The sequence below is a fragment of the Melanaphis sacchari genome, unplaced genomic scaffold (genome assembly GCF_002803265.2).
Source record: "Melanaphis sacchari strain LSU unplaced genomic scaffold, SCAv2.0 Contig64_pilon_pilon, whole genome shotgun sequence".
NCBI classification, from domain to species: Eukaryota; Metazoa; Arthropoda; class Insecta; order Hemiptera; family Aphididae; genus Melanaphis; species Melanaphis sacchari.
In genome coordinates, this window is record NW_020271462.1 from 371,749 (window position 1) to 395,912 (window position 24,164).

Sequence of the window (24,164 nt, forward strand, 5' to 3'; positions counted from 1 at the left end):
TAAAACGTGTTTGGTTTGGGCATCTCATGCCTTATCTATTCTTATGACGTGTCAAAGTAGTGGCGAGTATGTTTGATAAACCAAGATAATACCAATTACGTAGCCAAGCAGGAATAAGTTACCCTCTCGTTGTCATGCTTCGTTTTTCGTTTGGACTGTTTGGATTCTGCACTAACCAAATCATTCTAATTTACTATACAGTTTGTATGAGTGCATTCTTAATTTTTCTAATAATTACAGTATCAGGAACTCTGAAACTTCGAATATTATTTTTGTAATATTATATTTTACTGTGCCATGTGATTCTTTTGTTCTAATTGCTTGTCTATCACACATTTTAGGTACTAAATGTTATATTATAACATTATACACTATTCGTATTTAAATTGGTGTAACTTCAAAAGTTGTTAATCTAGTGATAGTTTGAATAAGAAACGATTCCTCGCTTATTTATTAAACGTGAATCTATTTCTTCAAAATTTGTCGGTCAGTGTTGAACCTAAAGCCATATTCATCTCAATGAGTTCTATAAATGTAAGTACTTTATTATTGTTATAATATACTTGACCAATTAAAATAAAATATGTATTGTAAATGCACTATGGTGAATAAAATTATTGATGCAATTAACATAGAAATGTTGAATTACAAAGTTTTTTTAAGATTCTAAAACTTCATAAAATTGTTATCAAAAATAATTTAATTTTAAAATTTAAATGTATAGAAATTATAGTATATTAAATGCTTACTTAAAATATATTTTATACTCTCATACATAAAAAATTGTTCGAATTGCATGTTTGATAAATAATTGGTTAGTTAATTTTTAGATATTTTATTTATTATATTAAAATGCTTTATTTGTATTTTAAAACATTGTTAATAATTTATATTATCATATTTTATAATAATATGTGAATAAACAAAAAAAAATAAGATCTTTAAATGTGAGAGGTAAATGTTTACTAAAAATTTTGTTTACCAGATTGGTTATTGAATTCTAAAATTATCAAAGGTTATCTATCTTCAAAAATAATAATCAAGATCACCAAATTTTATAACTATTCATATTACCATTTATATATAATAATTAGCTTAACTGTGAGAGTATTTTTGGGTTGGTTAAGTTAATTTGGAAAAATTTAAGTTTAAGGTTAAAAATTACTTTTCTTTTTTAAGTTAATTAAGGTAAAAATGAACTTAGTTTAAAATCGTAAATTTTTTTCTTCCTTTTTAAACCTTAATAAATAACAGTAATATGAGGTTAGATAAAAAATATTTTAATTTTGTTATATTACTACTATTAAAATAACAAATATATTTTTTAATATTAGTTTACTTTGAAATATTTGCTACTTAATCTTATGCACTTATCTCAACTTTCTTTCCTCATTTTGAAGTAGTATTGAAAGTTTTCAACAAAGTTTGAGTTTATCCGCTGTATTTGTTGTTATTGTTTTAATGTCATCAAGTTTTTATGCTTTAAGGTCAGTTTTAATTTTTGGAAATTGCAAAGAGAAATAAATAGGGTGAATGAACAGAGGCGTATTTAAGCTGGGGCCCGTACCCCACCCCTCTATTCACATATTTGATACTTTTATTGAGTATAAGTCTCTTGGATAACTCTGATTTATTCTTGTCATTTAATTAAAACTTAATTATAGTAAGTCTAATTAATTGTTAAACTATTAAAGATAATTTTATAATAAACTGTAATTTAAACATTACATGTTATACAACATAATATGTCTTTAATATCAAAAAAATTATTAGTATTTTCTTCATGTTGGAGTCAACTTGTCTAGCTCTTTTGGGTTTTGGTAATGTTACATATCTCCATTGTGATATCTATTAATCTGCTCATTGCTTTATCTTCAAATGATTTTGTAATTATTTTAATAATTTCAATTGCTGATTTGTTGAGTTTGACATAAAATGTAATGTAAACATGCTATAGTTAATTTGAAATGACAAAAATGGTAGATACTATAAAATCATACAAATTAAATTGATTGAGATCAGTAACCTCCCCCTTCCCACTCCCCAAATATTAACTTGTAGATTGAAAAGTATGATTAAGTATTATCTCTAAAGCTCAAAACTTAATGCACTTAAAAAGTGTCAAATATGTATGCACTTATGTGTAGGATGCTACCATGTTCATCTTAGAATTGCTTCCAATTGCATTAGTAAAAGTTTTTCTGTTATGACAGGGTTTCTATCATAATATAATATGCAATAAAACAGATTTGATGTTAGCAATTAAATATACATTTTCCTTGTAAAGCTCCATTTTATATAAAATTAATAATGGAAAAAATTACGTTTTGATGATCTAAATTCGAGAAAAAGGCTTGCAAAGATTAGTTTATGAGTTGCTAAATAATAAATAAAGAATAAAGAATTTTCTTATATCAATGAAATAATAATTTTATCTGTTAATACATTGCAAATTATTTATTTTTGTATCATATTTTTAATTGTTAAATCATATATTTTTTTTGTTATTTAATTTTAGGATGACGAGATTTTGTTTCATCAGATGGTGCATTCATTTAGTTTAGATCATCTACGAAAGATTTTAGATAGTATACCAAACCAGTCATCAAATGGGAATGAATCGTCTTTACGTGACCGGCTTATATACTTATTAACATCATCTAATTTATCTCTAAAATCTTTGGCAATCCAAAAAATGGTAGACGTCCATTGGCTTCGAACAGTGGAGATGAGGCCACTTGAATCTTTACATGTCGACCTATCTAATATATCAGATATAGCAGAACATTTACTTGTACCCCAAAATGAAGCCTTACATTTTGAACATGATCTACCGTTCTTTAAAACAATATGTACATTGTTATCGCCCTTGTACTGCAAGAGTGAGGTTCAGATTATCACCTTACATAAGTTCTTTTATATAGAAAAAAGTACTAGAGATTTAATTGTTAGATCTTGGGATAATGACACCAAAGCATATAAATGTGGAGTTATTTTAAGATTGGAACAAATTGGAGAGAAACCATTCACTGACCGTTTACCTTTCGATTTTAAAGTTTCTGTGAATGGTCATAAATGTTTATTACCTAAGTCAATCCCTAAATCATCCGAAGTATCTACGTCATCAACGAACAACACCATTCCATGTCAATCCAATATTCATATAGATTTAACTGAATATTTAGATTTAAATACAAGTTCACAGAACTCATTAGATGTTAAATGGTCAAATGAAATAAGTGATTTTATAGTTGGTGTTTATGTGGTCCAAAAATTAATTTGGAAAAATCTGCTTGTAAACCTTAAAAAAAGACCATTTTGTGTTGCTGAAAAAACTATAGAACGCATTAAAGAATTCGCAGAAAGTGAAATTGATTTGTTGATTTCCATTCAGGATCCAATAACTAAACTAAGAATGAAACTGCCTGCCCGAGGTATAGGATGTACACATTTGCAATGTTTTGATGCAATACATTTCTTACAAATGAATGAACAAAAGCCAATGTGGTTGTGCCCATTATGTAAGAAACGAATTAAATTTAAAAACATGGAAATCGATGAATATTTCTTAAAGATAATTGAAAATCCAAATTTAAGTGAAGAATGTGAGAATATTGTTTTATCAAAAGATGGCACTTGGACTGAAAAAAAAATAAACGCTGTTTCAAATAATTTAAGGACAAACAACTGTGAATCAACAAATATAGGAGTAATTATATTGTCAGATTCGGAAGATGATGATATTATAAAAAATCAAAACGTTTAAAATGCTCTTCACAAAAAAAAATAATCTAGATGGCAGATTTTAAAAATTTTAACTACTGTAAAAACAAATATTAACCATTTTATGAAGTGTCCTTTTTAAAAATATTTCAACTTCACTTCATTCAGTTATTATCACAAATTATAAACTTGGTTCATTATCATGAATAGGATCAACTTGTATAAATAATTTTAACCTTCAAAATATTACTATCTTAGAGGTCAGTTTTAAAGACTGTAAGCCAAGTACCTTTGAAAGTATTAAGCAAAATATAAATCCAGATTGATTGTAAATGTTAAATTTAAATTTAATTATGTATTTAAATTATTATTTATCTTAAATTGTATAAAATACTATATTAAATAATTTGTGTTTAAAAAGGTCTAGTTTAACTGGTAAATAATGTTTAATATTTAAATATTTCATCAAAACTGAATTTATTGTAAAAATTTAAAATAATTTAAAATGTAAATTTATTTAAATGCCTTGTTTAACTTATTTTCAATTTAGTAGTTTAATCATATTTTTATTTATTATTTTATCGATGCACAATTTAAAACATATAAATATACCATGGTCAGTGGTAGCTATTAAGATTCTTTTTCATCAGAATACATATATATTATTAATTTTTATAGCATTTAAACTGTTCATAATTTAATAAGTACCTACAGGATAGTTTAGAATATTTACATCATCTCATAAGAATAATATTAATTTTTAACTTGTTTTTGTAAACTTTTACTTAATTCTTATTTATTAACATTTTTATTAATAAGACCTATTTCTGCCATAATTTTTTATATTTTTTATCTTTAAGTTTTTTTTGATTTCTAATTACACTCCCTTTGAATATTTTTAAGCATTTTTTAATTTATTTGCTGTACATCTAAACATATTTTTTTTATTTTCCATTTTAATACTTGTAATACAGTTTTTGGTTCTAAATAATTATATCTAGACTAACATATTTTTGGTAAAGATAACTATTCAAAATGTTTTTAATTTCATTATTATTAATTGTTGTAAGCCTTTGAAAGTTTTATTTGGCTAACTTATTATATATCACGTATTTAAAATCTCGAGGAGTATTAATTAAACTATTTCTTATTCTATATTTTAAAAAGTCAAAAATGCTAAATTTTCTCTATTATAATTTGTTTTCCTACTCTTTAAGCAGTAGCTTTAATATATATTCTTTCCAAAAACTGTTGTATATTATTTATAAAAATATGTTAACCTATTTTTATTTATTTTTTTTTTTCTTTTTAATAAACTTTTAATTTTATAAATAGCTATTACATCATTTTTAATGCTTTATTTTAATATATTTTCATATTTTTATGTGACACCTAGAATAGTAGTCAGTAATAAATAATAATCTCTGGAGTAATAACAGGTAAAAAGCTATTGAAGAATCCGCTACTGAGATATGATTTAAGCAGGTTCTAAATAAATATTTGGTAATTTCCTTTATAAGCGAAAGTTTCCCAAATTACTTAACAAGGATGTTAGATATTTTTTATTTCCAATGAGAGTTCTTATTTGTGTCTATGTTTAAGTCTTTATCTATAATTTTAAAGCTAGCATTTGTTTCTTTATTTTATTTCAATAAGCGATTGATTAATTTCATGGCATAGAGATCTATACATTGCATGTAGTATGAAATTTAAATTGACTTATATTAGTAAAATATTGAAGGAGGTCAAAACATTTAATTCTGGGTTGGTAACAGTCATATGTTCCATATTATTATTAATGTAAATTACTAGTCCATCATTTTTATTTTTATTATTGAAGCTATAGTAAAGTGTATAAAAGTTTATTTTAAATAAGCACATTTGATCTTTAATATACTCTATACTAGCTCCTGATAAAATAATTACATCAAAGTTTAGCCCGCAGCCTTTTAATGCAATACAGAGTTTTTTAGTCTACAGATATTGAGCAATAGGATATTAAACGGATTTGACATGTAAAGTTTTGCTTGCAGGTTATTTAGAGAACATTTTATGTTCATAGGAATTTATTTCAACTATATTATTTAGTATTGAAACGGTTTATCTAGTAAAATATAAATTATACAATTCAAAATATAGATAACAGGAAAATTAAAGCCACATAACTTCTATGATGAATTTTTAAAATTATTAGGATTCATAATCTATATTGATTAATAATTAGGTACTAACATATGCTTAATATAAATTGATCATTACTTATTAGTCTTTATATTAAAACTATTCTAGACATTTTACAGAAAAATACAAGTTACACACTACCATAAATTATTTCTGAGAGAGTAGTCATGGCAGATTATCATTTAAGTCAAAACACAATAAAAAATAAAAATAAATGAATAATATTATCGGCCATAATGATCACAAATTTAACTTTGTAAATTTTAAATTTAACTATTGGTTTCTCAGTACACAATTACAATTAACTCACAACAATTTTTGATATATTATACTAATCAATACACGTTTACACGTTAAACTACATACAGACTTTCAACAATTAAGTGTACCACAATGAATTATTCTAATTTTTCATATTTGCTTTAAAAATATAATCTATAATTGATTTTGGTAATCAAGGTATATTTATTATAATTTATATTAATACATGGGCAATTTGATTCAGACATTAGGCACTTCAGCCAATGAAATTCATAGGGTATGCCTGGGAACACTGTATGCCTTTAGTTATTAATTGTAGTCTAAAATAATTAATTGTTTAGAAAAATATTAAATCATTTTTATTGACACATTAGTTTCATTTTTATTATTAAATCCAAGTAGAGCAATGGATTTACAGGAAATGTATTTTTATTTGTTGTAGTACATAGCTTTTTTATTAGTTTATCACTAGTTATAATAAAAAATTGTAATTGAAATTTTCAGAATTAAGTGCAATTGTTTTATAACACAATTAAAATATAAATAGAAGTATACAATACAATCAACAATTTATATTTTGTACTTAGTAAAAATGAATCCAGATAAGTCTAAGATTCTAGAAATACTCTCTCCAGAGTTTTGACATATTTAAATGAAAAAAAATAAAGATTTTACTGTTCTTAATTCATTATTAATCATAAAAAAAATTGTCTTAAGTATAATACAACACTTGCCTCTTATGCACCAGTAGAGCGCTTATATAGTAGTGGATCACAAACACCAAGGAGAAATTGTTTGAATGATAGAACATTTGAGATGCTCTTATGTTATAGTCTATAGATGTCTAAATCTTTATTTAAACAAATTCTAATATCATTAAAATTATAACTGTTAAGGTTTACTCAAGAAGAAAGGATAATAAACATTGTTACTTATTTTTATTATTAAATAGTTATTTTGTATAATGTTTTACTATATATTCAAGTAATTCTATAGTTATACTTTTTTTTTAATGAATTATATTATTATAATTAAAAATTTTATTTCCAAAATAAAACAATACATTTAGAATTCAATTATTTCTTACCAAACATTGATTAATTATTCATAACTGTTAAGGGTATGTATTTAACTCATCATTGGTAAATAGTTTATTACAAGTTTCTATGATTATATACATGTTTTTGACAAGATTTAATCAGATTCAATTTTCCTTGTGTGAAATAATATAAATTAATAACGTTTTTTGCTTAATTGATTTATATCATGAATTGTGTATGAATTATTGTACATATAGTCATGTAAAACTAAGTAGGAGTGCACAAAATAATTATTAAAGAGTGAATTAATATTTAACTTGATAATTTTGGATAGTATTGGTATGAATGTTAAAATGTATTCTGATATTTCATTTTTTGTTTATTAAAAAAAAATTTAGATATTTAAGGTATGATCATACTAAAAAACAATGGTAACAATCTGTTGTTAAGATTGAGTATTATGCTGTAATTTTTCATGCTATTAAAAACCTTGGGTAAAAATTCAGGAAAGAGTAAAATATTTTTAATCATCTATATTTTTATCTACATAAAAGTATTGTTATCTTTTTTTAATCTAATTAAATTCCATTTATGTTACCTCTTACCTTATCTAGAAAACTTTTAAATTATATATTTTCAACACTGAATATACTATATTACGTATATTAGATGAAAAACTTAATCATTGGCTATTCGTTTTTGAATTAAAATAAAATAACAAAAATCGAGAAGAAATTTTTATTTTACATAAAAAAATGCAATGTAGTAGTCTCAAAATTATATTTTAAATCACCTTAACAATTTTTTTGATTTTCACTTAACTTTAAATTTTATTTTTAATAACAACTTATGAGGAATCTCGTTTTTATTAATTTTTTTAGCTTTGTTTGTCGAATTTCAATAATGGAATATTAATATATTTTTATTAGATAATAATAATTTATCATAACTACATTTTGTTTTAGATTCTAAGCAGAGCAATGAATATATTTTTATCAAAAAATGGTAAAATTTTAAATTTTGAGTATGTTTTTGAAATAAAAAAACTCCCTATAACTTAATACAGATAAATTTTTAGTTTTCCAACTAATTCGATTTTGTTTTTTAATTGTGTAACTTTAAGACAAATATTTGTTGAAACTTGAAATTTTTACCAATTGGTTTTATAACCATCTTCTATGCATAAAATACAATTGGTAAAAATTATTGAAAAATGAATACTGTTTTTAGCAAAATTTAATTAAAAAATAAAAAACATTTAGTTTATATAATAATATTTTATAAGCATTCAAAATTAAGGTTTTGATAAAATTATTATCAAAATCTTAAAAATCACAAATTATTTTATAAAATAATTTCTGTTAATATCTACAAATTGAAATTTAATACAATACTTCTTTGTACATTTTAACTTACTTAAAAAATAAAATTCCACTAGAAAGTCAAATTAATTTTTTATAATGTTTGAAGTTCAAATTCTAACAACATTGAATATTTATCTGTATAATATAATAACTAATTCTTATTTTCAAACAATTTTTGTTTTTGTGGTTACTCCATTGATATTTGAAAATTTCATCAAATATTGTTTTCTATACGTTATATAATTTTAAAAATATTTAACTGTATCCAAAATAAAAATATTCTTATATTTGGATAAATTATTAAAAATACATAGGCACAGTTTAATTTTTTGATAAACATTTGAAGTGTCAAAATCATAAAAGTTTATTAAATCTGTAGTTTTAAAATATACAATAATATTCCTTTTAAATATCTTGTACAGTAATAAAAGTTAATTAAATAAATTTAAGGTAAAATTGAGCAATAATTTTGGTTTTAACTCCTTAATAAATTGTTTTTTAAATGATGAATTAATTTAAAAATTAAGATAAACAAAAAATAAATAGGAAGCAATTAAGACATTAACACTTGAAATTTTGATAGCAGAGTTTTTTGAGTGTGATAATAATTGGCCACAGGCTGGTGGACATACTGGTATTATAGTTTCTGTAAAATAAACAAATATAAATATTACTATGTAATGTAATTATGGAAGAATTTGTTCTTCACATTTCTTACCATTTAACATTAAACTTACATGGTATAATAATTATATATAAAACATATCAATTGTTCTTTTAAATGACATATTTCATTTTCAAAGAATGAAACAATATTGTTAGTTAATATTTATTTTTTATGAATACTATGGTATAGTTTTATTTTATTTTAAATTATTTTATCATTGGACATGTTATATAAATAACACAATGCTAAGTTCATTATTAATTTTATAGGAAATATTTTATTTATAAAAGCAAGTTCATCATATTAGTATTAGTAAAAACCAATGTCATTAAACTTTTATTAGATTGTTAAATTTTGATATATTTAAATATCATAGACTTATCTAATATTATTTTTCAACAAAAAATAATTAATTATACTGATACAACAAAAGCGTTAATTAAAAGTTGTATTTATACTTATTTTTTTATTTTATATGCATAGATTAAGTCTGTTATGGGCTACGAGATACATTGTTAAATATAAGTATATATAATATAATGTATAATATTGCTAATATAAGTATTAGCATGACCATGACACGTGTTGGGGAGTAAACATATTCTTACAGATTATAACACAAGATAGTAGATACATATTATTATGAATCTCGTTGCATTAGGATCATAATGCATTTTCGGATGTAATTATCTACTTCTCAACAACATCATTACAAACATCACAATAGTGCATTACGCGTGCCGAGGTCGAGTGAAATACATTATTAAGGTTACTTGTATGCAACATCACATTGCATTGGCACGTGTTGGCAATTAGGAGCAGATTGCATCCTGGATATTGTTTTTCCAAAAACAAGTTTCAAAACAACTCCAAGAATACATATGGAAATCAAGGCTATGGACTACAATAACAAGAAGCTTTTCCATATATAAAGGAGCCCAGAGACCAGCAACAGCAGATGTACCAGAGCCACGAAGACCTGAGCACCTTCACAACACTCAGCCACTTTTTGTATCAGTTACATGTACTTTATTTATACGTAATAAACACATTATTGTTCTTAAGAGTTGTAAATTTCATTTAAACAACACCCTGAGTCTGGATCTGATATTGGCACGCAACAAGTCAATGAAGTTGAAACACATAAAAAATATTATGCATATATAAACAATTCATTTTTTATTAGATATGGTATCTCATATAAGTGCGTCAACTGATGGTGGTTTGCATCAATTACTCGTGGACAAGGACACCCAAATCATCAATGGAGGGATAATAACACTCATATACAAATCCTGACTTATTTGATGTACTAATGCACGACTCACTGCTTGATTTTTATATGCTTATAGTAGATAATAAAATTACTAATAATATAGTAATCGAAACAAATAAGTATACTGCACAACAAAAGAAATCTAAATTAACATCATCTTTTGCACGTTTAAATAAATAGTATGATACAGATGTAACAAAAATAAAACAATTATTTGACATTTTAATTTGGACTGGCTTAGTTGCATTATCATCGTACGAGCTTTATTTGAGTACTTTTAATATATTTACTACAAATTTTGGACTTACAATGAGCAGAAATTGTTTTGAAATCTTAATGAAAATGCTTCATTTTTCAGATTGTATTATCTGATTAACTGCTGATAATACAAACCGCTTGTATAAACTTGGTTCAGTAATTGATGGTATAATAATTATTTTATTCATTTAAACAACATATCAAAAATAAACGTAATAGATTTAGTATAGAAGAGTTCAAGCTGTGTATTCCTCCATACTACACAATTGCTTTAAAAATATATGCTGGTAAAGAGGCTAGCCTAAAACTAGTGTTGGGAGAAAAATAGTAATGGAATTAGGAGAACTTTATTTGGATTGTGGAAGGGAATAGTATGTTGATAACTTATATTCAAGTGTTGAGTTAGCTGAAAAGTTAAAAACTAGACATTCATCTTGTAGGAACTATTAGATTGAATAGAAAGTTTAATCCTAAAGATGTAGTCAAAAAAAAGTTTAAAAAAAGGAGAAATAGAATTAAAGAGAAGTGACACAAACGTTTTAATTTTAAAATGGAAGGAAAGATAAGAGGAATTTGTATATGATATCCACAAAACATACCAGTGACGTTGTTGAACATGTTGTAAGAGGTAAAATTGTTAAGAAACCTAAAGTAGTGATGGACTACAATTCAGGAAAAACGCCAATTGATCTATTTGATCAAATGTGTTTATACTCAAACCCTTTTAGGCGCAATGCTAAGTGGTATAGAAAGGCAGTCCTAGATGGAATTTTAAACATAACTGCTGTTAATTCTATGGAAATATTCAATAGAATAACATATTCAAAAGTATCAATCACCGATTTCTGTATGTCACTTGTCAAACAATTGATTAAAAAAGAAACTGTTGACATTGACACCACTTAACACACTATAAAACAACAACTAGAAGTCGTTGGCAAAAGCAAATGTTATATATGCTATTCAATTTTTTCACATAGTAAAGGTAGAAATCATATTTAATCCCACAGTACAAAAGTACAGACTAGATGTTTAGCACGTAATCAATATTACTATCCTCAATGTTTTTTCAAGGATCATAAAATTACAAAGTAGTAGACTAAAAAACACAATGCAAAAGGATTATGTTTTAAAGGTATTGTTCTAAGGAACGTTTTAACAGAACAATTTTAAATAGAAGTACAAATTATTTTGAATGAAATCAGTCAATTTTTTTAGTAAACCTACATAAAACTCCGTTGTGGTCAAGACAATGTTATGTTTGATGAGATCTTATACAGTGGTGTATTGGGGAGGTATACAACATATACCCAATACGTTATTTGTATCCATGGCGTGTATAGCTTATGACAAATTAATAATACACGGGTATTCGGCCTTATCTATCGTAAATTTTATATAACAATTTTAAATAATATATCAAGTATCATATCATGGTTGTAGATAAATAATCAATAACCTTGCAACTACGATATCTCCATAGTCGATTGTATAATATTTTTTTTGTGGTATCACAATCTGATTCTAATGTGTATAAAAAGATTACGTTTTAAATTTTTTGTATAAAATGTAAAATATTTTCAGCATTAAAATAATTTATTGTTTTTAATGTAGTATATTGTTAAGAAAAATAAAAGTTATAGTTCAAGCACAGTGAGAAAATTTTTTTTGGACCCTACCTGGATCTCTCTATTAAATATATTTACATAAATAAGGCATATACCCACGGTTTATTTTAGCAATACATCACTGATGTCATATAAAATTTCATGGCGATCAACGTGTTAATAAAACCAATATTTACCGTAAAGAGTAACTGTAACTTCAGCAGTTCCTAATATATTTGACGCTTTGCAGATATAATCCCCATATTGACGGTTTTCAATTGTAATGATTCGTATTGTAGTGTCTGATGTTTCGTCAGTGGTAGCAAAATGTGATATTCTAAATGTGAAGAGAAAAACCATATTAAATTTTATTTCAACGTGATTTTCAAATGCTCAATAAGTGAGTATACCTGTAATGTTGATTATTGGATAATTGTACTCCATTATTTAACCAGATGACAGCTGGTGGAGGATAAGCTTCAACATGACACTCGAGATCCATGTCATATTGTAGAGCCTGTCCCAAACGAGGTTTAGGAACAGTTATAACTGGAGAAAATTCTACCTCTATGGCAATATTACGCCTTGCACCTTTTCCGACACCATTTTCAGCTACACAGTAATAGGTTCCACGATCTTCTTTTGTTATGGCCGAAATTTCCAAAATGTTACCTCTACAAAACAAAAATGTCAATGCTTAATTTATTTATGTATATTTTTTTTTTATTAGTTAGTACCTATATATTGATACACCATTAGCTAAAATTGCATTGTTTGCTCGCTTCCAGGAAATTAATGGACTAGGGTATCCACTGGCATAACATTCTAGTTTCACTGGTTGACCTACTTTAACAACTAACGATCTAGTTGAATTGTCAGAAATAAATGGACGTCTACGTACTATTAATTCAGTATCAGCTGTTATTTTATTACTTATTCCAAGTATAACTTCACAACGATAGAAACCAGCATCAGTTTCTTGGATATCATTAATCTGAAAATATTTATGTTTTCGGGTACTTAGAAGCAAATATTATTATAATACTACATACCTGTAATGTGTAACTATCGATATCTTTGTCTTGACTCAATGATAATCTTGAATCTTTAATGATCAGTGAATTTCTATTTGAAAATATAACAGGTTCAATAGATCTTTCTTTGTCAACCTTAACCCACAAAATACTAAATTCTGTAGCATAAAAGACTGTACATGTCAAGTTAACCGTTTCACCAATATCTGTTATACTTTTTTGTGTGATATGTGCTATAATTGGCGTCCTTTGAGAATAAACTAAAATTAAAATTAAATCCCCATTAATAATTAGATTATGTAATATTAAAACATTAACAATGTTAAAATTTATAAATGATATGCTATATGTTCTATTTATATGAATTTAGAATTTATAACACATATAATGTTTACAAATCTTTAAAAATATTTGTAATAGATCTAGCTAAAATAAAAATACTATTATATAAATAATTTAGTAAGAGCACAAAATAAAACACACAATTTGGTATATTTTTATAGCATAGATACTTGCTAATCAGATTTATTATAAGTGCAAGCATTTTTATAGTTAAAATGGTATAAAAGTTTTTCATTAAGATATCAGAAAGTTTTTTATAAAAAAGAATAAAAATGTAAAATCTAAGTGTATTTTTTTATTTTAATTGACTTATTGGTATTATACATGCATATTAATACTAACATTTGCATACATTTTAAACACTAAAAATTAGTTTTTTAAATAGAATAAATATTATTTATTTTAAAAAACTTTTTTCAGTAATATAAAATCTATATCAAACCTATTGCAACTGATTCATATCAATATTTCACTTCAAACTCTACAAAAAATATCAAGCAATTATTATTGATGGATAATAACAATATATAATAAATTATAAAACAAGTGGTAAATAATTATAGTTTAAAATTTGGAATAAATAATTTCCTATTAGAGAATATCGCTAATTTTTTTCTGGTTGAAAAAAAAAGTTGTGTATTTTTGAAAAAGAAAGGGTGAAATCATATTGAAGTATGTAGGAATATGTTATCAGTTATAACAATTAATAAAAATTAATACAAATAAAATTGTGGTATGCTTATGAAGTTAACATTAAATTATACATTTTTATAGATAATCCTTATCTTCATTTACAAATCTCATTCATGTTATATATAAATATATATACATACATATATTAATTGTATATTAAATGTTTAACAACAATTATCTCTTAGATTTCAGACAGAAACAAGTAAAGGTGTTCCAGGATAAGTCGTGTGTGCATATGGTATTATGTTCCTTCTATGGTAATCTTTAAAAAGTAGAAATACTTACTAAGCCAGTTTTTTTAATAAAATTGTCTTTTCTGTTGTAAAATATTAATAAATAACAGAAGATACTTGAAGTTGACTCTAAGTATATTTTATACTAGATGTTTTGATACATCATTTTTAAATATTTTGGCATTTTTAAGCTATTTAGAAACATTTGAAAATTTAATATAGAGCTTCTTAAATATATTTTATAACAATTCAAAATTATTTTAGCATTAAAAATGTATTATCTAATTAAAGATTTGTAATTTTATTTTTTATTTTTATACTTATGGCTTGAAAAATTAGTTATTATAAATTAAGTGGTACTTAATAGAAATACAATTATAATTGTTATATAACATATGCAGTGTTTATGGAAAAAATTAATTTGACCAACTATTTTACTAATAGATAAAATATATAAATAGAAATATAAATTGATTAAAAACTATCATTAAAAATAGAGACTGACAAAGATACTAATTTCAATTAACAACTAAAACATCCATTACTGATTTACTCAATGGAAATTCATACTAAAATATATTATTATATCTATTGATTGTTTACTTTTATTTTTTATGGTTTAATAAGTTTTGAATATTAAAATAAGGATAAAAGGTAAGTACTATACATAAATAACAATTGTAAAAAAAAATTATTTAATATTTGTTAGAATATGTGTAATAGGTATATAAAATTATATATATCTTTAAATTATATAGGTATCTCTATATCTTTTACATGTAAATTAATTTACTATAAATAAGTTTAAATTATGTTGTAATAATTATTTCAAACCATTACTAGTTTTATAGAAGCTATAATAGTAAATTATAACATACTCGTAATATTCATTAATATAATCTGTAATTAAGTAGGTAATGTATCTATATTAAAATAAATATATAATGTGAATAAATTATTTGTAGTTCAATTTTTATCTATAGTTGTTATAATATGTCAACTTATCATAAAATAATTATTATAAAAAACGATATTTTTTTTTAAATGTTATTTAAATAGTATTATGAATTATACCTGTTTATATATTTATCAGTAATTGGTTAAGAATTAAGACTTACATAATGTTCAAAAACTGTAATGTGGTTATTGAACTATTCAAACCTTTATTTTGTCAATGAGATTATTTTTTTAAATGTATAATAAATAAAAATTTCAAACCACTAAGACATTATTATTATTAGACATAGTTATTTTAAGATAAAATTTAGACATTACAAGCATGAATAACTTATTTCAAACAATGTTGGGTAAGTGAGAATTATTAAGTTTCAAAAATGTTAAATATTAAAATATATCCTAATGTCAGGATATTTAGTTGCAACATTCTAATAAAACAATTCAACAAAACAATAAGATAATACAACCTAACAAATTTGAAATCAGTTTCAGCAGATGAAAAGCATATTTAATACCATTGATTATAGAATATACATAGTATATTAGCATTGATTATAGAATATAATCGTATTTTCTATTACAAGTTACCAGTTTTGTTTAATACATTTTGTGTACTTATTATAGTAGGTATGGAAAATTTAGATATGATATCTGATCAGTGTCATATTACTGGGTTTATAATCAATGCTAATACCTATTGTATAATACTAGTAAGGACAAGTACACTGTTATAAACCCAGTAATATGACACTGATCAGATATCATATCTAAATTTTCCATACCTACTATAATAAGTACACAAAATGTATTAAACAAAACTGGTAACTTGTAATAGAAAATACGAGTAATATATGCGTAAATACTATGTATGTTAACTATGCAGGTACAAAAATCAATATAAACATTTTTGTATAGAATGATCAAATCGGTAATCACACACAATATGTTAGTCGATCGAAGTACGAATTGGGCCCTTATTCTACGAGAATGAAATTTATACACACACCGTAATCTAATCGATCGGTACAAGTGCCTGATGAAGTGATGTACATTAACAACGGATTTAAGTTCTGACCATGCACGGATCTGACTTCGATGTTACATCTGTGTTTAACCAGGTCTGGTAAAGTGGTACTCACCAAAGTTGATGCACAACATGAACAAGTAGAAGATTCCATAGACATTCATCTCGGATAATTGAAATAACGGAAATCCTGGTTATTGACAAACACTGAACTGACGAGAAAAAAAATTAGTAATTAAACGTTTTTTACTTCAGTAGAATGCGAAAATGTATAAGATGCTGTTTTGCCGCAATAACAAGGCGGCGGAGATAGTGTGAATTACATCGTCTGGCTAACGTGCGTTTGTCATTTGAACAAGGAGCATCGTTTTTGCATTCGGCATTCGCCAATTTGGAGTTGGTGATTAGGTAGGGGTTCTAAAATGTAACATTCACAGTAATTCATAATGTCACAGTGGCAGTACTGTAATTAAGACATTTAGTAATTTAGTATTAACGTTAATAACGCCTGTAATGATTAAGGAACTAACAACTAACAAGTAACAACTAACGATATATTTAACATCTTCAGACTTTGATTTATAAATCAAACGTCAAGCATTTATTGTTCTGTTCTCGAATCTCGGACCCTCTGAAAATGATTTAACGATATACGATTAGCGATTAAATATTTGGGCGATTGTAAACTCTCCCGATGGTACACTCTCACGGGTCTACTGCAGTACTGACGGAAACATGTAAACTCTCCCGGGTCTAGTAAAAATCATAAAATAAATTTAATATACATTTAAGTTGCGTTTAAAAATAGTCAATCATATATAATAATAATAATAATAACAACAATATAAATTAATGTCTTTAGCTGCTATGAACATGATATTATAGTCAAAATACAAAAAAAAAATAAAATTTCAAAAAATCCAATATACAATTAAGTTTCTTTTAAAAATAGTCGATAATAATAATATAAGTTACAAATACAAAATATACGTAAAAATATTAAAATCATTGTTTTTGATAATAAGAACATACAGATTTAAAAAAGTTAGGGAATCTATTTTTTCTTTATTTTTTGTATAAATATTTTTATTCGATTTATTTTATTTATTGCAACTTTGAATTTTAACATATATTTCAATTTGAAAATCCGTTAGAGCATTAATTAATATAAATAAAGATGGATGAGTACTTGAGAAATATGAATTTAAATGCGAATGGAACGACTCAATATAAAGTTGACCAGGGAAAGTTTACTATTTTTAAAAATCGAGAGAGTTTACCACCGCCCAAATATTTATCGATTTTTACTTAGTACCTAACTGATTAACAACATCATAGTAACTATATACTATAATTTACCTACCTAGTTATAATTTATTATAATTTAAAATTAATTACATATTTGGTCACAGAATATTTTAATTACATGCTCAATAAACTATGTATGCTATTGAATGTTAGCAAAAGATGTTAGAAAGGGTACAAATATCAAAATTATATTATATCTGCATATATTTTTTACTTCAAGCTGATTTTAGGCATATACTCGTAATTTCTGTTATCCATACTATTTCTTAAAATAAATAGGTGTTTGATAATTAAAATAATTTTTTGTTGTAATTTAATGAGAAATATGTAAATTCAAAATATTGATTTAAAAATTTAATTGTGTGTGATGCCATAATTTAATGACTAATATTTTTTTATTTATATATATACTACAACACATTGACCTGTATTTGCATTTTTTCATATTTATTGTATATAACTATGCTTTAAGGTATTATGATTATAATATGGTTTATAGATTAATTAAATATCATCCGAATAGTGTACTTATAAATGTTTAACATTTTATAGTAAAATCATTACTCACAAATTTTTTATCTTTTTTTTTTATGAAATATTCTAGCTATTAGTCATATTAAAAGTTAGTTTTTCTTAAGAAATTTTCCAGCAGCAGAGAAATGCAAGTTGCTGACTAGTTCATAAATAATGTATTTTATTCCAGTTTTAATTTGTTTTGTTTATTTTAAAAATATAGATGTACTGTTGAGGTAACTTCACATTATGTATGTTTTTTGTTTAGAATTTTTCGTTTCACAGTATTTTGTTCTACGTACTATTCACGAAAATATATACAACGAAACAACACGAAACCATATGAAAAACAACGAAACAATATGAAATTCATTTATCGTGTTCTTTAATTTCGTCTATTTACTGTTACGTTCATGAAATAACGCAAAATAGATTTTACGAAAAAAATTTTTGTGAAAACGCTAAACACACTATTCATGAAGTTACACGAAAACGTAAAAATACGAAACGCGAAACATGCATAATGTGGAATGACCTTAACAGTTATCTTTCTACAGACATTAAAAGATATAGGTATCAATAATATTTAATATTTTCCAAACAGCATACTACACCTATCCTTGTACAGTATAATTTTTTAGCATTGAAATAATTAAAAAAAGATTTTTTGAATTACCTGTAGTTACAAAAAGTATTTCATAATTTTATGTATTGGTTTATAATTTTATTTTTATATTTATTATCCATTTTCGGTAATAAAGTTCCAGCCCTCTGTACAATATAAATAAAAATTACTATAATATTTTGTATTTTTTTTTATTATTGTACAATTATAGCCATTATAGGTATTCTTGAGTATACACATAAAATATTAGACTTCAAATATTATGAGTCAAGACTCAATTTTTACTAAGGAAAAATAAACGTTATGATATTGTTCAGATAAGAAAAAAAAAATCAGGGTATTAAATAATTGTATGTAATAGTAAAAGAAAACATACAAAAGAATCATGTGTTACGTTAAATCGGTAGTCAATGACTAAACTCTACATCCGTACACAATGAATTACTGTGATAGTTTTAATAAGAATGTGTAACATCAGCACTAAATACGAATGTATGATTTTAATTATCACTATATTTAATCTACAGTATGACAGCAATACTTATCAACTAAATATATAGAGTGGTGTACTAGTGTCGTCAATTACACAATATCTCAACAATTATGTATTAGTGTAACTAAGAGAATATCAGCGTAAATTTGTTTTTTTTCATACCTATGCTTAACACAGACAACATTTTTAGATAGTCTTAACTTATTACAAAAATGATTGAAAATTAGTTAAATTATCCATCATTACTGAGTTATAGTAGAAAAAATTGAATAATTTAAAAAAATAAATGTATAAATAAACATAAAAATAAATAGTTATATTAATGTAACATTAAAATTTAATATTAAAATAAATTTGAAAAAATAGCATGTACAAAATAATCGACGAAAGAAATTAGTAATAAGTAGGTACAAACACAATTTACACAATCTTGATACAATATTATAAGATTAAGTAAAATGTAATAATAATTAATTATAAAACGAGTTTTAATTATTCTATGTTCAGTACCTATTCAAAGATAGATTGAATATTTTCTATAGTAGGTATGAGTTTCATATCTCAAAAAGGCTATTGCCGATAAACGCAAAATATGAACCAAACGCAACCTAAAAGCGCAAAATAAATATTCTATAAGCACGAAAAAAAATAAATAACCTTTTTAATAAACCATAATCGCAAATAAATTTTACAAAAATAAAGTGTATTTTATAAGTTAGAAATAAGTTTCTACTATCTATATATTGTATAGTTATGTTAAATGATTATCAATCTTCGAGTTTAATTATTAAACTCGATCACTGTTGATATATTTTTAAATTATAAAAATACTATATATTTATTTAAGTAAAATGAATAATTTAATTTAATAATTAATAATTTTAAAATGAAACTGATAGTGTAACGGTTACAATATTTATTTTTGCGTTTTTATGACACTACTAATGTACAAAAGCGCAAAATGAATTTGCGCTTTTGGGTTTCACTGCTCAAAACACTAAGTTTTAATGTGTATGAAGTCGCAATAACATTATTATTTATTATCTACTAACACCAAAATAATAGAGTGTGTTAAAATTACAAATATAAACATGAATAGATAAGTAATACTGGTAATAGGTAGGTATTAAACAGTTATATTATTTTACATTTCATCAGCCGAATTTACTTTGTAAGTTTAGTCAATTTTAATTTTAAAATTGAACATGATAAAAAATCCTAGAAAAAATAATTTAGGAAATTATAATACCTAAGATAAATAATATGGGCAAGTGAATACCGTTTTGTAGTATATAAGGTTTCCTTGTGTATCACTGTAATGGATGTGTTAAATTTGAATTGATTCTAAGCGGAAACGGTCTTATATCACTATGAGTAAATTTCGCAATATATATGTATATATATTTTTTGATATAGTTATTAAAGTAATTTACTTTATTTAAAGTCTAATATTATGAAATATATATATATGTATTATAAAAGTTTCGAAAATATAGTATTTATTATGTTATTATAGTAAACATGTATTATATTTGCTTACATGACTTAAAATTTAATACCATCTTATGATATTTTCTGATAAGTAAATAAAAACTTATAAGAAACTTTTTATTAGGTACATTTTTAAATTGTTTGACCTTTTCTAAATTTTTATTGACATTTAATTAAGAAAGTTGAAAATTTAAAATGTCTTAAAATAGCTCAAAAGAGTTCAAATACTTTAATTATGTATAAAAATAAAATAATAAATATTTAGGAAAAATTTTTGTTTTGAATTATAATACAATGTGAATGTACAATGTTGTGAAAAATTGAACTTAAACACTCTTAAAACATTTTTCGTAATCCCAATTTGTCAATTTGATCTGGAATTCAACTATCAACTTAATCTATAATAATGTTTCTAAGTAAGGAACCTTTTGATGAATGTGAACAAAGTAAATGTTGTGATTGAGACATTAGTTAAATATTTCAATGAGAATTATTTGTCTTTCATGCATTAAAGTATAATTACTTATTTTTAACTTAATAGTAATACTTTATTTTAATGTTTTATGATATGTATTAAAAGTCATGTTATATATTAATGTTATACGTAGCAATTCAAGTATTTAAAATTTAAATAAACCATAAAATTGTTAAAATTGTTAAATACAAAATCATGTTTATATAATTAAGCGATCAATTTCATTGCACAGGCAGCTGTTAATGTCAATTTAGCTATTTAATTAGTTAGCTATTAAAAACTTTCTTTATTTAAACCCAAACTTATAAACTTATAAACTTATTATACGTTACTGTGTTATCTGTACTGTTTTGTCAATGATCAAAAATAAATTAATAATACACATAAATAATATAAAAATTTAATTTAAATCCAATTCAAGATTTATAATTTGAAACTTGAAACATAGAACAAATTATAGATACAATATTATTCAAAAATGGAAAAGTACAGACAACAAAGTAAATAAAACAGAATAATTGTTTAATATTATATATTAAATTATCTTACTAGTCACTTTACAATAGTGCAGAATGTCTGATGTCATAGTTTTAATATATTGATTGAATTGTATTGCAACTGTTAATTATTTTCCTAGGAGTTGTGATAAACTAATGTAGATCTTTGTCATTAACAGTGTACCATTTGGTAGTTTCCACCTTGAATTTTAATTTATTGATCTCAATGTTAAAAGGTTCCAATTAACTGTTCCAAATTGCATTGTGTGTTGATCTATGATCTATCAACAAAAGTAAATACAATATTGATTATTTTAAGACAAATAAATAATCATAGATAGATCACAGTTGTTAAATAATACAATATTTAAACAAAGCACAAGTCAAATTGTAAGAACAAAATAAAAATTTCTAAGTATAATAATAATGTATAAGCCTTGTACAAAGGTGCATGAAGCTCAGTGACTCTAAAATTTGCTGTATTTCAGATTTTTTGATATATAGCTTTTTCATTATCTTTTTTCCTAGACCAAAGCTTTTGCGATTTGTTAACATTTGTGTTGTTGTTTTTGAAAAAATCTTATGGCTCTTTAAAATAGTAAATCATAAAGTGACTAATACTATTTGGAACATTCGATAGGTTTCAGGTTTGCAAATAGTCAATTATAATATTAAATTCTTGAAGTGGGAAACAACTTTTATGTTTGTAATAAGTTTTAGCAAGATTTTTAAGTGTTTTCTAATGGTAATAAACAGGGCTCGGTATTTTATGCATTTAAAATCATAAAATATGCATATGCATAATAAAATATCATAACATATATTTATTTTTAATTAAAAAAGACATACTTGTACAAATTAAATTGAAATATGAAGTCACACAATTTATTAGTGCCTTATCGGAATTATTTCAGACAAAATCATGAGATTAAATTAATTTAGAATGAACAATGTATATTATATTAATATATTTGTTTTCTAAATAACATTTTAATAACACATCAAAAAGGAAAATTTTACATTCATATTTTTTATAAAAAATAAATAAACATATTATAGAATATGCAATAAAAAAAAAAAAAAAACAAATCTTTGCAATATGCATATGAAGAAAAAAACTTAAAATATACAAAACTAGGCAATAAAAAATTTTGAATTTGAAATCCTTATATCAAAAAACAAATATGCATACAATCTGATTTCTTCTATTTCCTGAACAAATATGCAAATGCATAAAGTTCAGAGCCCTGGTAATAAGTAATAAGTAATAACTATTCATATTGTAGTACAAAACATATTTGAGTTTTTAGTACCATACAATTATGGTGAAATCCTTGAGTCTATAACCAATCCAATAGTATTTAGTGGAAATCAGCTCTAATTCGATTGATGTCAGAAATGATTACTATCCCATATTGCTATCTTTGACTATAATATCATTTTAACTATAAAATAACTAATATAAGAATGGTACCTTAATTATCTATAAATAACTAACGTGCATTATGTTTAATGTATATACATGAACGTTCAGTGATCTGCTGCAAGTGACTGCCACAATCAGAAATAATGGTGAAGTCTCATGCAGATTGTAATCCATCTTTAGCTCTGTGTCGATTTAACAGTACATCACCACAGCACTGTTTCATCGTCGTTATAGTACTGCAAATGTGTTCGTCTCCAAAAAGCTCGGGTGGTGACAAATGAGTGTCAGACATGTTATTAATTTATTATGTAATAAAAAGTACAATTTTCACGGTGGTTAATTTGTATTTTCGACACAATAGCAAGCTGAAACATACAGACTACCGACGCAACCTGTAGTTGGGCCTGTAGGCTGTTTGTTGAGTTTGTTCATTATTGCTATTTTGCTAACATGTAACGACGAAGTTAGATATGAAAACATTGAAAACTTGTTTAGTTGATGAGCCGATATCTCGCGTACTTGTTGTCTATTATGATGTCACTCTCTCGTTATCGTCTCAAATGGAAATAATATTTGTTATTGATAAAAAAAATGTGATTAAGTTATCTTTTTTCTTATCTATATATTCATGATTCCAGTCCAGTCGTGTCTATTGTAAACGACTGAATTTTGTAAC

At 24.3% G+C, this 24,164-nt stretch overlaps 2 protein-coding genes across 8 annotated transcripts; one reads left to right on the forward strand and one right to left on the reverse strand.

The window, feature by feature from the left end:
- LOC112600444 (E3 SUMO-protein ligase PIAS1-like) lies at nt 1–3,810 on the forward strand. 3 transcript variants are annotated; one of them, XM_025347667.1, is made up of 3 exons: nt 1–274; nt 342–534; nt 2,519–3,810. In XM_025347667.1, the coding sequence occupies exons 2-3, from the start codon at nt 520–522 to the stop codon at nt 3,764–3,766; spliced, it is 1,263 nt and encodes a 420-aa protein (XP_025203452.1). In that variant the 5' UTR covers nt 1–274; nt 342–519; the 3' UTR covers nt 3,767–3,810. The 3 variants fall into 3 exon arrangements, with proteins under 3 accessions (XP_025203452.1, XP_025203453.1, XP_025203451.1); XM_025347668.1 differs by having other exon boundaries at nt 1–204; XM_025347666.1 differs by having other exon boundaries at nt 1–534.
- Nucleotides 3,811–9,040: 5,230 nt separating this feature from the next.
- LOC112600432 (lachesin-like) lies at nt 9,041–24,025 on the reverse strand. 5 transcript variants are annotated; one of them, XM_025347647.1, is made up of 9 exons: nt 23,561–24,025; nt 22,115–22,343; nt 17,198–17,291; nt 16,776–17,123; nt 13,430–13,671; nt 13,115–13,371; nt 12,788–13,051; nt 12,575–12,714; nt 9,041–9,215 (listed from the first exon to the last, which is right to left on the reverse strand). In XM_025347647.1, the coding sequence occupies exons 4-9, from the start codon at nt 16,822–16,824 to the stop codon at nt 9,085–9,087; spliced, it is 1,083 nt and encodes a 360-aa protein (XP_025203432.1). In that variant the 5' UTR covers nt 16,825–17,123; nt 17,198–17,291; nt 22,115–22,343; nt 23,561–24,025; the 3' UTR covers nt 9,041–9,084. The 5 variants fall into 5 exon arrangements, with proteins under 5 accessions (XP_025203432.1, XP_025203434.1, XP_025203433.1 ...); XM_025347649.1 differs by having other exon boundaries at nt 16,776–17,291; nt 23,585–24,025; XM_025347648.1 differs by having other exon boundaries at nt 16,776–17,291; nt 23,537–24,025.
- Between the last annotated feature and the right edge of the window lie 139 nt (nt 24,026–24,164).

Bases quoted from the DNA above. Each gene is read 5' to 3' on its own strand.
- LOC112600432 (XM_025347649.1), bottom strand. From the start codon at position 16,824: ATGAATGTCTATGGAATCTTCTACTTGTTCATGTTGTGCATCAACTTT. The intron at 13,672-16,775 runs GTGAGTACCACT...TTTTAATTTTAG, and splicing joins CATGTTGTGCATCAACTTTG to TTTATTCTCAAAGGACGCCA. The intron at 9,216-12,574 runs GTAAATATTGGT...TTTATTTTACAG, and splicing joins AGTTACAGTTACTCTTTACG to AAACTATAATACCAGTATGT.